We start from the raw sequence: 16584 nt of genomic DNA, 5'->3' as shown, positions 1-16584 counted from the left end.
GTGCGGGTGTATGTAAACACAACGCTTTTACTCGCATACATAATATGTGTGTATGCAAATTGAAAACAAGCATTGTAAATCACTCGCAGTCACTGACACACACTCTAGCCAATCCCTTCCGCCGTACCCAACACAGAGCCACGCCCCTCGCAACTTATCACAGAAAAGCGCTGGGATTCCCTGTCAGCCCCGCCCACTCCCCGCCTCCATCCGAATCCCCGCTCCCGTCTTTCAAAGGCGCCCGCTCCGCCTTCTCGCGCGGCTTGAGCCCAACGCCCCGCCGTAGCAATGTTGCTATAGCGACCGTAGCGGCGCGGCCTGGTCCCGAGAAGCGGCCTGGTGAAGCCCTGGCGAGTGCGGCGGCTGTTAGTTGAAGTTGCCTGGGAGCCACCATGTCTTTCCGCGATCTTCGGAGTGAGTCGAGCTGCTTTCGTCGTTGGGGGAGTTTTTCTGGCCTGTGGGGAGAAAGGAGGGAAGGAGCCTGCGCCGGCCGCAGCTCCTACACTGGGGAAGGGGCGAGTGTTTGTTACATAGCCCCACGGAGATGGGGCGGGGAAGGGGGTCTCCGTGCTGTTCTCGGATATGTTTCAGTCGCACCGTGACCACCAAAGCCGGGCAAAATAATAACAAAAATAATTAATAAAAATGGTGATGGTTGTTAGTATATTTCTAAGGAGGTCAAGGTTGTTTTCTCCTTACAACAACCCTGTGAGGTAGGCTGGGAGATGTTGACTAGTCCAAGGTCTCCCCTTGAGCCTAATGCCTGAGAGGGTATTCACACCTGGGTCTTCTGGTTATACCTACATCCAGAGACGAGTCAAGAGAGCTTCGGCTATTGGGCGGTATAGAAATGAAATGAAATAAAAATAAATAAATAAAGGATGTCAAAAGATAGCCTCGGGTGTATTTAACTATTATGGGTAGTGCTATAAAAATGGTAGCGATGCCAAAATTAAATTACCTTTCCCCAAATGCTTCCCCTTATTTATTATTATTATTATTATTATTTATTTATATAGCACCATCAATGTACATGGTGCTGTACAGAGTAAAACAGTAAATAGCAAGACTCTGCCGCATAGGCTTACACTAACAGTATAAAGTCTGCACAAGATCAAGTTTTAAAAGCTTTAGGAAAAACCTTGTAATTGACTTGAAAGATCTGGCTCATTGGTAATGCAATTTTTATTCATCAAGGGGAAAAGAGCGAGTCTTGCAACAGAACCAAACAAAAACAAACACCTGAGATGAAAGCGATTAGATCATCTATGCGCGGTTCAGTCCGGGCTTTCTACTCATACCCACGATCCTGAATGTTGCAGTTGCTATTCTGCGTCAAATGTTCCCAATTGCCAAATGATAAACTCCATCCTTCTGGTTAATGAACCACAGAAAGCAGCAGGATGACGGCCAATTCATTTTCATTTGAAGCATGGTGTGCAGCGTCTTCAGCGCCTTGGAGAACTCGCCAGTTGCAAAACCTCTGCCCGTATGCACGTGTGAAGTCCATAAACCCCATTGGAATCAATCCTGTTTGCAGGTTTCCTGCCTGGGTCTCATAGGTCAGTCGTGACAGAGACTCAAGGAAGGGTTGTGCACAGCAAAATGCAGCTATTTAAGAAGGTATATCAGACCTTGGCAAGGATTAGGTTCCAAAGACTGCTAGCTGCCAGTTCAAGTGAGCCAGGAGCAAGTGTGTGGTCAAAACAGACAGGGGTCCAGATCCAGAATACGGAGGCAGGCAGCTCACTCATAGGAAATGCAAGTTGCTTGAAATGAGTGAGCGACAAGGCGAGGGCTTTATAGGGTTTGGTGGAGAAGTATTGGCCCTTGGACACATTTGAGGGAGTGTTCCGGCAAGCTAGACCTGCAGTCTTGGAGCCCAAAGCTTATTCTTACCATAGAAAGAGAGAATGAGAGGCACAGGACCCTGACCATGAAGAGACCTGCTTTGAAACCCTACATGGTGCCTTACAAAATATATCACTGTATGAGATGGCCCCGTGTGGATGTTACTTCTGTGACTTTTGCAACTATATCTTAGTCAAAGATTGCATTGGGGCACATCCAGTGTTTGGATTTGTGCTGAGGCAGACCAAACAGATGTGATCCTTCTGAGACACCAATGCTTGCGAGAGCCTTGGGCTGCAATCCTCAGCACTTTTATGTGGGGGAAAATTCCATTGAACCCAACAGGAGGGTCTGCATCTTACAGTAAAACCAAGATTCTGGAGAAACCCTGGCTTATTATGCTAATTGCTGCAAGCAGAAGCGGTTAACAAACCACAGATCAAAGTTCTGTGTTTAGAATGCTTGAACTCTGGCTTATCTCTCCTTCAACAAACTAGTGAAAACCCAACAATAAACTGGCCCCATTCAGACAACACGCTAAACCATGCTGCTTAACCACAAAATGGTGTGGTTAAGCAGCATGGTTTAGCGTGTTGTCTGAACAGGGCCATTGTGGGTTATTTCTCTATCTTGATGGGGGTTACAAGCCAGAGTTCTGGGATCACACATTACAGTGAACAAACCAGAGACTACTTGTTTAGCCACTTCCATTTGCAGTGTGAGTGACCGGGCAGTGTGTAGAGGAACCCGGACTTAACGTGTTCTTGCTTGTTCCTTTTACCCTCTCTTAAAAATATAAAGAAAGGAAGTGGTGTTGGTATGACTTGGCTTTATATTTGATTCCTCGCTCTCCTTTATTCCTCATATCGAGGCAGTAGCTAAATCCTGTCGTTTCTTCCTGTATAATATTGCCAGGATTCGACCATTTTTGTCTGTCTCTTCTGCCAAGACTCTCGTTCACGCACTGGTTATCTCTCGGTTGGACTACTGCAACCTTCTTCTCTCTGGCCTTCCTTCATCTCACATCAGTCCGCTGGTCTCTGTCCACCACTCTGCCGCTAAGATCATCTTCTTGGCCCGCCGCTCTGACCATGTCACTCCACTTCTGAAATCTCTTCATTGGCTCCCAATTCACTCCAGAATCCACTATAAACTTCTCCTGTTGACCTTCAAAGCTTTTCACGGTCTAGCTCCTGCCTATCTCTCCTCTTTCATCTCACACTATTCCCCCGCTCGTGCTCTCCGCTCCTCTGATGCCATGCTTCTCGCCTGCCCAAGGACCTCCACTTCCCTTACTCGGCTTCGTCCTTTTTCTTCTGCTGCCCCTTACGCCTGGAACGCTCTTCCAGAACACTTGAGAACTACCAACTCAATCTCAGCTTTTAAAACTCAGCTAAAAACTTTTCTTTTCCCTATAGCTTTTAAATATTGAGTTTGTTCTGACTCTATACTGTTAGCTTCACCCTACCCGGTGCCTGTTTACACTTCCCTGTGCCTGTTTACATTCTCTTTCCCTCCTTATTGTTTACTGCAACTTTATTAGATTGTAAGCCTATGCGGCAGGGTCTTGCTATTTACTGTGTATAATCTGTACAGCACCATGTACATTGATGGTGCTATATAAATAAATAATAATAATAATAAATGACTATGACCCGTCTCACATCCCACCAGATCAGCAGTTGAAGACCAATGAGTTAGGTTCACCTTTGTCGTGTATAATTGGGAAATATCCCTATTAGGAACAGCATTGAGTTAAAGACTTTTTTCTGTTAGGGGTAGTGGCATGAGTCTATGTTGAATCTATATACAAAAAAATGCATGTTTGTTTCTGCAGATTTTACTGAAATGATGAGGGCTCTGGGCTATCCCCGGCTCATTTCGATGGAGAATTTTCGCACTCCAAACTTCGTGCTGGTGTCAGAAATGCTCCTTTGGCTGGTGAAAAGGTTGGTACTTAACCTTCATTTCAGAGGAAATATCAGAACAAATGTGCTAATGATATTTCTGAAATGCTTGAAACTTTTTGTTACTAGAGATCTTCCCTGACAACCTGAGTCATACCACCTGCCTATATTCTTTATAGAGGTTTCAACTCTAATAATAACAGCCCTTCTGGATCAGATAAACATCCTGTTTCCAATAGTGAATGACCAGATGCTTCCAGGAGTCCCAAATGAAAGGCACAAGAGAAATAGTTATCCTGATACTTATCTTCAGACTTTTCGTATTATGGGACAGTGCTTCACAACATGAAAGTTCCATTTAGCCACCATGGCTAGTAGCTGTTGATAGACCTAGGGTGCAATTGCATGCATATTTAGACAGAAAAAAGTCCTACAACTCACAGCATTCCCCAGTCAGCCATTTTCAGAAATAAGGGTTGTAGGACCGTTTTTCTCTCTAAACATGCATAGGATGGCAGCCTTATTCTCCATGAAGTTAAGCCTTTTTTGAACACACAAAGCTGCCTTGTCCATCCAGCCCGACTGTCCATTCTCAGACAGAGAGGAGAGATTCTGTTATCTAGAGGTAACGCTGACTGAACCTGAGACATTCTCCATGCAAATAATGTGCCCTGCCGCCCAGTTATGGACACTCCAGAGCTGTCTGGATGAGCCCATGGCCACCTAAGCCATTGGCCATTACCACAGCTTGTGGCAATGAATTCCATAACTGTGTATAATTGTGTGAAGTAATGCTTTTCCCCCCCTTTGGTCCTGAACGTATTGCCAATCTGTGTCACTGAGCCTGAGTTCTAGTTTTAGGAGTTAAGGTGAAAGATGGGTGTGTCTCCACTGTCTCCACATGAGAAGCAGATGTCCAAATGATAATGAATGCAAGTCCTTAGAAACTTACTAAAAGTGCAGTTCTGAGCTTTGTCCCACAGTGATATCAGAGTAGAGGATTGGGTGTGAGTTTCCCAACATCATGGCTAGAGGGCACGTCTTCCCCTAACTCCATTATTTGTAGCTACCAGGAGGCTACGAAAGCCAGAGTGAGAGTATTAGAGTCATACCTGGGGGACCCAAGTTCAAATTCTTGCTCAGCCACAAATATATATATGCTGTTATATATACAAATTCAAGATCGACATTTTAAGCTCATGCCCACTTTTAAAATTTATTTATTTATTTATTACATTTTTATACCGCCCAATAGCCGAAGCTCTCTGGGCGGTTCACAAAAATTAAAACCGTTAAGAACATAATAAAACATCCAACAATCTAAAAACCCAAATACAAAATACAATATAAAAAGCACAACCAGGATAAAACCACACAGCAGAAATTGATATAGGAATAAAATGCAGAATTAAAACAGCAAAGTTTAAATGTAGGTGTTAAAATACTGAGAGAATAAAAAGGTCTTCAGCTGGTGACGAAAAGAATACAGTGTAGGCGCCAGGCGGACCTCTCTGGGGAGCTCGTTCCACAGCCGGGGTGCCACAGCGGAGAAAGCCCTCCTCCTAGTAGCCACCTGCCTCACTTCCTTCGGCAGGGGCTCATGGAGAAGGGCCCCTGTAGATGATCTTAAGATACATATGGGAGGAGGCGTTCCTTTAAATAACCTGGCCCCAAGCTGTTTAGGGCTTTGTATGTTAGTACCAGCACTTTGAATCGGGCCCGGACCTGGACTAGCAGCCAATGAAGTTGTAAAAGGACTGGCGTGATGTGATCTCCCCAAATCTGTGTTTGAGCCATTGGAGGGGAATCATCTGGGACAGTGGCACCACCAGGCTTCAGCAAACCCTCCTGGGGCTGATGCATTCTGCTCCTTTGCTGATGGCTTTCTCGTGGCAAGGTAGGAGAGGGTATTTGTACTGCCTTCTCAGCAGTTACATTGGGGATTGTTGTTTCATGCTGCTGGCTGCATTGTGGTTCTTACTATTGCTTTTTGTCGACTGATGGTGTTGATTATTTAAATATTTTCGATACGTGTCTGTTGTACTGCAAGCTAATTTGTAGGGTTTGTGTACAAATGGAGGGGTATAAACATTTCAGTAAAATAAATCTTCTAGCAGCATCTCTCTACACTCTTTTGCAGATATGAACCTCAGACTGATATCCCTTCAGATGTTGAGACGGAGCAGGACCGGGTATTTTTCATTAAGGCTGTTGCTCAGTTTATGGTGAGTTGGTTTATTTTAGGCTTCATCATGCAAGAGCGTAGCCGACAGGTTCTCTCCCTGCCCGCTGAATTTTGCCAGCATTTTATTGACCGATTGATTTTTCACTATGACTTACTTTAGAATGAAAACAATTAAAAATAAAATCCACATAGGTTACAACCGCCAACTGAGAATAAACCAACAGAATAAAGAAAAATGGGCACATGATTAAAAATAAAGAATTGACTGGTCCTCAAGTGGTCAGAGGGGAGCAGAGCATCATGGTAGGAAAGAGTCACAAGGGATGGTGTTAAAAATCTGAGGGACCTCAGGTTTATTCTCAGAGCTGAGATGCACCCAACGTGGGAGATGTTCAGGCAGGAAGAATTAACATTGCGTGCCTGAACTCCAAGGCAGTTAAAAGGTTTAGAACAAACCACTTGATGCTTTTGCAGCTGGATGCAGGATGGATTAAAACAAAGGGAATTATAGTTTGGAACTATAACTGGGTTGTGGCAGCTAAATTGAAGGTTCAGAGAGGCTCCTTGATTCTATTTTGACCCAGCTTGCTATAATTTGGTTCACTTTATCATGGAGAGGAAATGAGCCATGGTGGCTTATTCCCCCTCCCCATGCATGACAGTTGCATCATTATTACTATTGTTTATTACATTTATGTACCGCCCCATAGCACTCAATCCACGATGCGTCCAGGTAGGGCTGGGAATGGAACCCTGGAGAGCCTCTACCAGTCAGTGTCGACAACACTGGGCTACATGGACCAAGGGTCTGACCAAGTATAAGGCTATTTCTTGACTGTAGCAAAACCCATGGATGAGTCGTGTGGCATCTTAAAAGCCAACACATTCGTTATGGCATTAGCTTGTGTGTTCTAGAGATGATCTAGAGGGAGTGAGCATGAGAGCATGAATTAGCCTATAGGGTTTTCTTGGGTCACCCTAGCCTCCACTGTCAGCATTATTTGTCATTGCTCTATATCAGTGGTTCCCAGTGCCCCCTTGGGGGCGGTGGGATTGCATAGGGGGGCGCTAAGAGGCAAAGGGGCAGCAGGGGGCGCTAAGAGGCAAAGGGGTGGCAGGGGGGCGCTCGAGGTGGTCTTTTCCGAGAAGCGCCTCTCAAGAAGGTCTTAAAAGCCAGGGACACTTTTATGGGAGAAGGTAGTTTGGTCCCAAGCCATATAGGGGAAGAATCCACACATGTATTAATACTGTTTAAGAAGAGTCCTTTTAATGGTGAATTGAAGTTTTTCAAAAGCACCAAAACGCTAATAAAGAGACATACCCTGCTTGGTGTGCCCCGCCACGCCGGCTGCAAAACAGAGGCGTTCGCTCTCTTTTCCCTCCTTCCCTCCCTCGGCAAGACTGTGGCGGGTGCTTCAGATTTTGAATAAATATTCAATTAATTGTTACTGTTTTGAATTTTATTGTTATTATCTTCCTTAGTGAGTCGTTGAAAACCGCTATTCTGAATAATGGTTTTTATAGGGTAGGGTAGGGGGCACTAGGCATGAGTTTGTGGAATCAAGGGGGCGGTGACCTGAAAAAGTTTGGGAACCACTGTTCTATACCCTCTCTTCCCTGTTTCTGATTTGCCTGTCTTGTTGTAGCTTATGCGCTTTCTGACCACGGACTGCATGAGCTTCTGTGTTCTGTACAAAGACTAGCATTCTTTCGGCTTTGTATGACTATTCAGTCATAATAATCATATAATGATTCAGGGGCTTGGAACCACTTTTCACTCTGCTTTTATAAAGGGCCTAGTTGATGGCACACGCTCAATAGTTTGAATGTGGATCTCATAGGCATTTTCATCTCAGCAGCCATTAATATGTTCGGTGAAGGCTTGGCATGAATTTTAAGAGTGTTTTATAATAAAGTAAAACAGGGAAGCTTTAAGAACTGAATCTTATGCTTGCATGCTGTTGGGTTAGGTCAGTAGGAGGTTGGGTCCTTGTGACCAGGTAGCTTGCTTTCGATTTTCTAGTTGCTTCCATTTTGAAGATCTCGCAGTGGAGTCTTGTTTGGCCAAAGCACCCTTTGAGGTCCACAGGCATTAATGTGTGTGGCGTGAAAAGCTTTTATCTTGTTTAGCTAAGGGATTTGTCACCTTTTCTCCAAAGGTTTCTCAAGGCAGGCTGTTCTTCCAACCACCTTGTCCCCAATCATTCTTACGTTTTATTTTAGCTCCTTTGAATATCCACTTCTGTCGTGCTCTGAACTAAAAGCACCAATCCCAGCATTAATTCCCTGAAGCCTGCCTGTGAAGACTCGTCGAAGTAACTTCCTAGAATTGATACTCACAACAGACATCATAACTTTGACATTTTTCTTTCAAAACAGGAGGGGACAAGGGAGCATGCACTTAGTTCATGTAGTGGGAAGCTCTGGTTTCCTGTTGCATCTGAACTGGGCTGATCAAAACATAATACCATCAGCAAAATAAGATGCCCATTTTAAAATACAAAATGGTTGAAATCACCCTACATCTGCAAGAAGAGCTTGTCACAATTTCACACTTTACTCAGAGTTCCATGACCTTCCAGGGGATGAATGCGTTTTCATATGTCCTTGTGTCAATGTTGGGCAATGGACAGTTGAGCATTTGGACCCCCGAGACTACTGGTCCTGGCAACGTGGAGATTGGAGGTGGGACAGAGAGCCAAGGCAAATCCCATGAATTATAAGATTGCATAAACATTATATCCAACTATTTATTTATTATTTATTTATTTAGAATATTTTTATACCGCTCCTCATTGAAAAATTTCGGAGCGGTATACAAGGTAAAATGAAAATAAAAACAGAATAAAACAGTTAAAACAAAATTTAAAAGAAGCAAAAACAGAAATCCAAGGCTGCATGTTAAAGAAAGGCTTCTTGGAATAAAGATGTTTTCAGGAGGCGCCGAAAGGAGTACAAGGTTGGCGCCTGCCTGACCTCCAGAGGCAGGGAGTTCCACAGGAGGGGGGCCACCACGCTGAAGGCTCTTCCCCTGGTGGACTCCAATCGGAGGATGGATCTAGGTGGAACCACCAGGAGCAGGCCCTCGGATGACCTCAGTGACCGGGCAGTTTGGTAAGGGAGAAGGCAGAGCTCTCTCAGGTATCCTGGTCCCAAGTTGTTTAGGGCTTTGTACACAAGTACAAGAACCTTCAACCTGGCCTGGTAGCGAATAGGCAGCCAGTGCAGTTCCCTCAGCAGAGGAGTTACATGCTGGCAGCTCCAGACAACAGCTGAGCTGCAGCATTCTGCACTAGCTCCAGCTTCCGGAGCAGCTTCAAGGGCAGCCCCACAGAGAGCGCGTTGCAGTAATCCAATCTTGTGGTTACCAATGCCTGTACCACCGTGGTCAAGCTATCCCTGTCCAGGAGAGGCCGTAGTTGGCGAACCAACCGAAGATGGTAAAAGGTACTCCGAGCCATGGCGGCTACTTGAGCCTCCAACGACAGAAATGAATCTAAGAGTACCCCCAAACTACGAACCTGTTCTTTCAGAGGCAGTGCAACCCCATCCAGAACAGGCAATGAGCCTGTCTCCCGGACTCGGGAACCACTCACCCACAGGGCTTCCGTCTTGCCAGGATTCAGTCTCAGTTTATTGGCCCTCATCCAGCCCACTACGGAGTCTAGGCGCTGGTCCAGGACCTGCACAGCCTCACCTGATTCAGTTGTCACAGGGAGATAGAGCTGCGTGTCATCAGCGTATTGATGGCATTTAGCTCCAAATCCCCTAATGACCGCTCCCAACGGCTTCATATAGATGTTAAATAACATTGGGGACAAGATGGTATCCTGCGGCACTCCATAAATTGTATAATATGAGTGTAACGTTGCCATCATTGATACTGGATATTCTTAACTGACCTACTAGTGTGTCTTAAGCATATTTATATTTTTGATATGTTTTAAATAATTATGGCTATTGCTTAATTTTTTGAACCCTCTTTGAGCACAGTTATATTGTGAAAAATCTTGTATACAAGTAAGTTGTACCTGTACCATTATGGGGTAGTTTGGCCACAGTGGTACAGGCACTAGTAACTTCAAGACTGGATTACTGCAATGTGGGACTTCTCTTAAGGCTGCTCCAGAAGCTGAAGCTGGTGCAAGGAGCTGAGAGAATTGCACCGGCTGTCAATTTGCTACTGGACCGGGTTTAAGGTTTTGATACTAGTGTACATAGCCCCAAACAACTTGGAACCGAGATAATTGAGAGAGAGCCTTCTCCCTTATCAACCTGCCCTGTCACTGAGGTCATTAGATGGTATGCTCCTGGTGGTTCCGCATAGTCCTATGGCCTGATTGGAGTCCATCCAGAGAAGAGCCTTCAGCGTGGTGGCCCCCTTCCTATAGAATTCCCTGCCTTGGAGGTCAGATAAGCGCCAACACTGTATTGCTTTCGGCGCCTCCTGAAAACAGCTCTATCCCAGGAAGTATACCTTAATTGACCAGCTATGCTTTTTGTTGGCATTCCTTTTTTTTAAAAAAAGAATAATTTAATATGGTGTTTTGATCATTTTATCTTTTTACTCTTTTGCCTCTTATGTTCACCTGAAGCAGTATGCAGATGCTGTAACTAACTACACTCTAAATTAACTGTAGCTGGATTAAAGGCTGGTATGGTGGATGTAACCTGAGGGCCGCGAGTAAAACAGGAAGCCAGTCTTTGAGACATTCGTTCACAGGCCAGAGTCTGAGCTCTTGAGCCCATTTAGTGGCTTGATTCATGGGACCAACAAACAGAATGGCAAGCTGACTGGCAAAAAAGCTGGAAGACTTGGGAGAGAAACAGGCTGGCAAGGAGACCAGGAGATAGGCAGGTAGACTGATAAACCAAGGCGCCTTGAGAGAGACCGGGGAGCCACGCAGATGTGGCCAGGATCTGGCTGTTACTCAGTCAAAGACTCAGGCCTGATAGCTTCGTTTGTTTTTTTGTTTTTATAAGCTGTCTTTTTTGGGGTAAATCTTCCCAAGGTGGGATACAATAAAAATTGTAAAACAATAATAAGAACATCAACATTAAGTGTTAATCTGAAATTGTGCATAGCCATGTCATGGAGAAAGAATGAGTCACGTAGGGGTGGAGGCAGGCTTGAGCCCGGAAAGACAAAATTGCCCATCTTTCCTTTCCTCTGCAGCCTTGAGTGCCTTATCACAAGGGGCCCCAGTGCACAGCGAAAGGCTGGCATAGCCAAGTGGGTGCCTTTGGTTGATCTTGCTGTCTGTGATTAATTGGTTCTTTTAACCTTGTGAATTTCATTCTAAACTATCCTGATACCCACGTGTAATGCAGAGAAGAGAAACCATTCTCCACGTGAGTCTTTTTTTTAAAAAACTTGTTATTTCTAAAATTTCAGCAGAAGCGCCCTGTGCTGTTTCAAATGAGTCCCTTTGTAGCCAAGAACAGGAGTCCGCAAACTTTTTTGGACCCATTTGAGAAACTGCTGTGGGCACCACTCCATGACAAAATGGCTCCCATGGAGGATGTGGCTAGTCACATAATTTGTGCCATGGGGGGCTGGCTAGTCAGAAGAGGAGGAGGAGGGGAGAGAGAGAAATGGCGAGGCTAGAGGCTGGCAGGGAGGAGGAAATAGCAAGGCAAAGCGGTAGAAGAGAGAGAGCAAGGCTAGAATTTAGGAGTGGAGAGAGACAGCAAGATAAAGGGGGGAATGGGATAGAAAGAGCAGGGCTAGGAAGTGAGAGAAAGAAGAAGGCTAGGGATGGGGGGAAAGGAAAGGGCGTGGCTGGAGAGAAATAGCAAGGCTAGAGGCTGGGAGTGGAGAAATAGCGAGGGCAAGAGGAAAAGGTCTGTGTGGACGTAAGAAAACCTCTGGCCAAGAGAATTAGAAACTTCCTTTGTTCCAGCAACCTTTCTGAGAGTCTCAAGAAGCCAACATTCCTCCCTGGATTTCTCCATTTCTTCTGCATGTGTGAGGATGTGAGATAATTGGTCTCTAGAAAATGGAGCAGCTTTTAAGATTTTCTGTATCTTTTTAGGGTCTTTTCTCTTCTCTGGCTCTCTTTCCTTTAACACCCCCTGCCCTCCAGCCTTCTTCGCTGGCTGGAATCTGGGTAACACATAGTCAGTATAGTAAACACATCAGTTTACTACGCATGTCCCCTTCCTTTTGTTACTGGAGCAATGGTTTTCCATATGCTTTCTCACGTTTTGTTCCATGCTCTGGACAAAAGGTTTAATTTAGGTGCAGTTGTCTAATTCCTTTGGCATTTTATATGGATCTCTCTTTCTACCAGTTTATATAGTAGTACAGCTGGCCCTGTTAGATTCATAGCTGCACAGCATCGGGGGCATCTCTAGTCATATACACTGTGTGGCTGGCCTGAACTCGATTAACTCCCTTATTTGCGTAGTTCATTTCAGTTTGCATAGAATCATAGTGTGGAAGGGACCTGTTCCTCATAGGACTTGGAGGTCATCTGGTTCAACTCCAAGCATCAGTGCAGGATGTGCAATGCAGGGTATAACGACAGCATCTATGGCAGACGGCCACCCAGCACACACAGACTGTTCTGTTGTCAAATGTCCTATTCTGAGGACATTTCTCTTAATGCCAAGCCAACATCTATTTCCCTGCCATTTCTTCCCGTTGGTTCTAGTCCTGCTCTGAAGACAGCTATCATGTCTCCCTCGATCTCTTCTCCACTTTTAACCCACGCTGTTCCTCGTAGGACTTGGTTTGCAGACCCCTCGCCATTCTGTGGCTGCCCTCCTTGGACATAATCCAGTTTGTCAATGGCCACCTTAAAATGTGGTGCCCAGAATGGGGCACAATAAGAAAATAAGAAGAGCCCTGATGCTGGATCAGACCAAGGGTCCATCTAGTCCAGCACTCTGTTCACACAGGGGCCAACCAGCTGTTGACCAGGAACCAACAAGGCAGGACATGGTGCAACAGCACCCTCTCATCCATGTTCCCCAGCAACTGGTGCACACAGGCTTATTGCCTCGAATACTGGAGGTAGCACACAACCATCAGGGCTAGTAGCCATTGATAGCCTTTGCCTCCAGGAATTTATCCAACCCCCTTTTGAAGCCATCCAGATTGGTGGCCATCACTACATCTTGTGGTAGTGAGTTCCATATTTTAACTATGCGCTGTGTGCTTCCTTTTATTTGTCCTGGATCTCCCATCAGTCAGTTTCATGGGATGACCCCGGGTTCTAGTATTTTGAGAGAGGGAGAAAAATCTCTCCCTGTCCACATTCTCCATACCATGCATAATTTTCTACACCTCTGTCATGTCTCCCCTTAGTCCCCCTTTTTCCAAGCTAAACAATCCCAGTTGTTGTAACCTTCCCTTGTAGGGGAGATGCCCCAGCCCCTTAATCATTTTAGTTGCCCTTTTCTGCACTTTTTCCAGCTCTATAATATCCTTTTTTAGGTGTGGTGACCAGAACTGTACACAGTATTCTAAGTGTGGTCGCACCACAGATTTGTATAAGGGCAGTACGATACTGGCCGTTTTATTCTCAGTTCTTTTTCTTATAATGCCTAACATGGAGTTTGCCTTCTTTACAGCGGCCGCACACTGGGTGGACATTTTCATCGAGCTGTCCACCACAATCCCAAGATCTCTTTCTTGTTCGGTCACCACCAGCTCAGATCCCATTAGGTTGAATAGCACCAATTCTTCTCATGATCTGGACACTAGGCTTCTGTTAATGCAGCCTAAGATCCATTAATATCATAGATCAATCATAACCTGATCAAGTTGGACCTTAAGGCTGCCTACAACTCCTGCAAGGATGGAGTACTGCTTCGTATGACCCACCCCGAGGGATTCATGAATCCAGATGGTTTTCTGATCTCTCTGAGAGGGCGTCCTGCAGCTTTAGCCACTGGTACTCATCCCTTGGGTTAGGGGTGTAGCCTAATAGCATCTGGTTGAGGTAGGGAGCCTGACGCTTGCTCAGCGATCCACCTGGTGCCTGTTCACTGCCTAATCAGACGTGCATCACCTGAGCAGATCAAAGCAGGCATCTGCATGATGCCTGCTGGAATGTGTAGCCTAGGCTGGCTGCCTCTCAGCTTGCTTGCTTGGGATGGGGCCTTTCACATCTTTCGTGTGACACATTGGGAGGTTGAAGGCAACTAGGTGGAACAGCCAGCCAGCCAGCCCAGGCCAGCAACAAGCAAGCAGAAGAAGATGGGAACAGATGGGTGGCTCAAGGGCAACAGCCTGGGTGACTGCCACTGCCCCCCCCCCCAACATCTGCCTAAGGCATCTCTGCCTAATGATAGGGCCGGTTCTGGCTCAGGGGCACAGCTTAGTGGACATAGAAGCAGAGCTAATATTAAAAGCTCTCATCAAGATAAGCAGAAAATAGCCTGTCCTGTTCTTGTCCTTCGCCCTGATATTTTATTCCTTCTCCGGTGGATTCCAAGGAAGAGGTAAAACCCCTTAAACCTGGCAACCGTTTCTATTAAGGAAATGGGACTCCTGTACAGAAGTTCCTTCAGATCAAATGTTTTGAGGCGTGTTCCATCTCTGCCCAGAACCTGCCATGTTTCTGCTCTCTTGCTGGCTTCATCTGTGGAACTTGCTCTCCTTCTCAGCATTTCTCCTTTAATTTCCAGACAATTTATATTGGAGGTTTTGGTACATGTAGAGGTGTCGGGCTGGTCCACGGCACATAACCAAGGAGAGAAATCACAACAGCAATTTAACTGCTAAACATTAAATTGCTGGTCCAGAAGGACAATTGAAAGGGAAGAGTTCATTAAGGTAAGTGATCTCATTATGGCAATTCACAGAGAGAGCCACGGACCCCTGCAAGGAATGTGGGCCCACGGCATGGGCAGCACTTAAGTGCCAATTAAGCAAAGGTCTGATCAGCCGTAAATTTCGCCCTTGGTGAGTTGTAGCGGTAAAGTCTGCTGCGGTGGGTTTCTCTTCAAGCTAATTAGGGACTCCGCTGATGCAAAGGGTGTTTGCTGCATAAGGGTCATGTTCATCCTAACAACATCAGGGAATGGTTTGGGTTTTCTCCTACCTGCTTGTCTGTATTGCTATGGTAGAAATCGGAGCTATGTAGCATGGATGAAGGCACCTGTGTTTTGAAGTGGAAACTTCCAACAATGTGTAAAAATTGGATTCGTGGAAAAGGTGTTTGAGATCTGCCTTCCCAGAGCCTAGCAGTCCCAGGGCATTGTGTGAAGGCCTGTGATACAGCAACTTTGTGGAAGCTGAAGCAGCTCTAGATCTGGTTGTGCCTGGACAGAAGACTGCTTAAGAACCCTCTGTGTGCTGCCTTGACTTCCATCATTTGTTGTTGTTTATTCGTTCAGTCGCTTCTGACTCTTCGTGACTTCATGGACCAGCCCACGCCAGAGCTTTCTGTCGGCCGTCGCCACCCCTAGCTCCCCCAAGGTCAAGTCTGTCACCTCCAGAATATCATCCATCCATCTTGCCCTTGGTCGGCCCCTCTTCCTTTTGCCTTCCACTTTCCCTAGCATCAGCCTCTTCTCCAGGGTATCCTGTCTTCTCATTATGTGGCCAAAGTACTTCAGTTTTGCCTTTAACACCATTCCCTCAAGTGAGCAGTCTGGCTTTATTCCCTGGAGTATGGACTGGTTTGATCTTCTTGCAGTCCAAGGCACTCTCAGAATTTTCCTCCAACACCACAGTTCAAAAGCATCTATCTTCCTTCGCTCAGCTTTCCTTATGGTCCAGCTCTCGCAGCCATAGGTTACTACGGGGAATACCATTGCTTTAACTATGCGGACCTTTGTTGTCAGTGTGGTGTCTCTGCTCTGAACTATTTTATCAAGATTTGTCATTGCTCTCCTCCCAAGAAGTAAACGTCTTCTGATTTCCTGGCTGCAGTCAGCGTCTGCAGTAATCTTTGCGCCCAGAAATACAAAGTCTGTCACTGCCTCCACGTTTTCCCCCTCTATTTGCCGGTTACCAATCAAGCTGGTTGCCATAATCTTGGTTTTTTTGAGGTTTAACTGCAACCCCGCTTTTGCACTTTCTTCTTTCACCTTCGTCATAAGGCTCCTCAGCTCCTCCTCGCTTTCAGCCATCAATGTGGTGTCATTTGCATATCTGAGATTGTTAATGTTTCTTCCTGCGATTTTAACTCCAGCTGGGATTCAAATGTAGTCAAATAAATAGCAAAGCGTTTATGTTGTCTTTTCCACAGGCAACCAAGGCTCACATAAAGCTCAACACCAAGAAGCTATACCAAGCAGACGGCTACGCGGTGAAGGAGCTGCTGAAGATCACCTCTGTGCTTTACAACGCCATGAAGACCAAAAGGATGGAGACCACTGCGGTGGGTGAAGAAGAGACAGGCAAATTCAAATTCGACCTTGGCTCAAAAGTAAGGAACCTCGTGCTTTTCCTCTTTGATAATGCTGATTGCATTTGCATCCTGTTCTTCCACCGACGAGCGCAAAGGGGCACTTTAGCTCTATGAGGTAGATTAGGCGAGGTCACAGCTCTTCGCACAGGGCATCCCAGGGAGCTTAATTCAACCTTGTATTTCCCACATTCTGACCCACCATTTAACTACGATGGCTCCTGTTTAAAGCTACAGAAACCGGTTTTGTAATTTTGTTGCCGTGAAGACTCAAATG

At 45.7% G+C, this 16584-nt stretch overlaps 1 protein-coding gene across 2 annotated transcripts in view; it reads left to right on the top strand.

Annotated features, from left to right (window-relative positions):
* Positions 1-327: 327 nt before the first annotated feature.
* CLUAP1 (clusterin associated protein 1) overlaps positions 328-16584 on the top strand; it is a 72768-nt gene continuing 56511 nt past the window's right edge. For both annotated transcript variants that reach the window (XM_063142971.1, XM_063142970.1), the window contains exons 1-4: positions 328-414; positions 3689-3800; positions 5899-5983; positions 16149-16328. In XM_063142971.1, the coding sequence (XP_062999041.1) occupies positions 393-414; positions 3689-3800; positions 5899-5983; positions 16149-16328 (399 nt within the window). In that variant the 5' untranslated portion in view covers positions 328-392. The remainder of the gene's footprint in view (positions 415-3688; positions 3801-5898; positions 5984-16148; positions 16329-16584) is intronic.

The sequence above is a fragment of the Elgaria multicarinata genome, chromosome 17 (assembly GCF_023053635.1).
Source record: "Elgaria multicarinata webbii isolate HBS135686 ecotype San Diego chromosome 17, rElgMul1.1.pri, whole genome shotgun sequence".
Classification (NCBI taxonomy): Eukaryota; Metazoa; Chordata; class Lepidosauria; order Squamata; family Anguidae; genus Elgaria; species Elgaria multicarinata.
The sequence above is the reverse complement of the archived record's forward strand: the minus strand, read 5'-3'. Positions and strand labels throughout refer to the sequence as shown.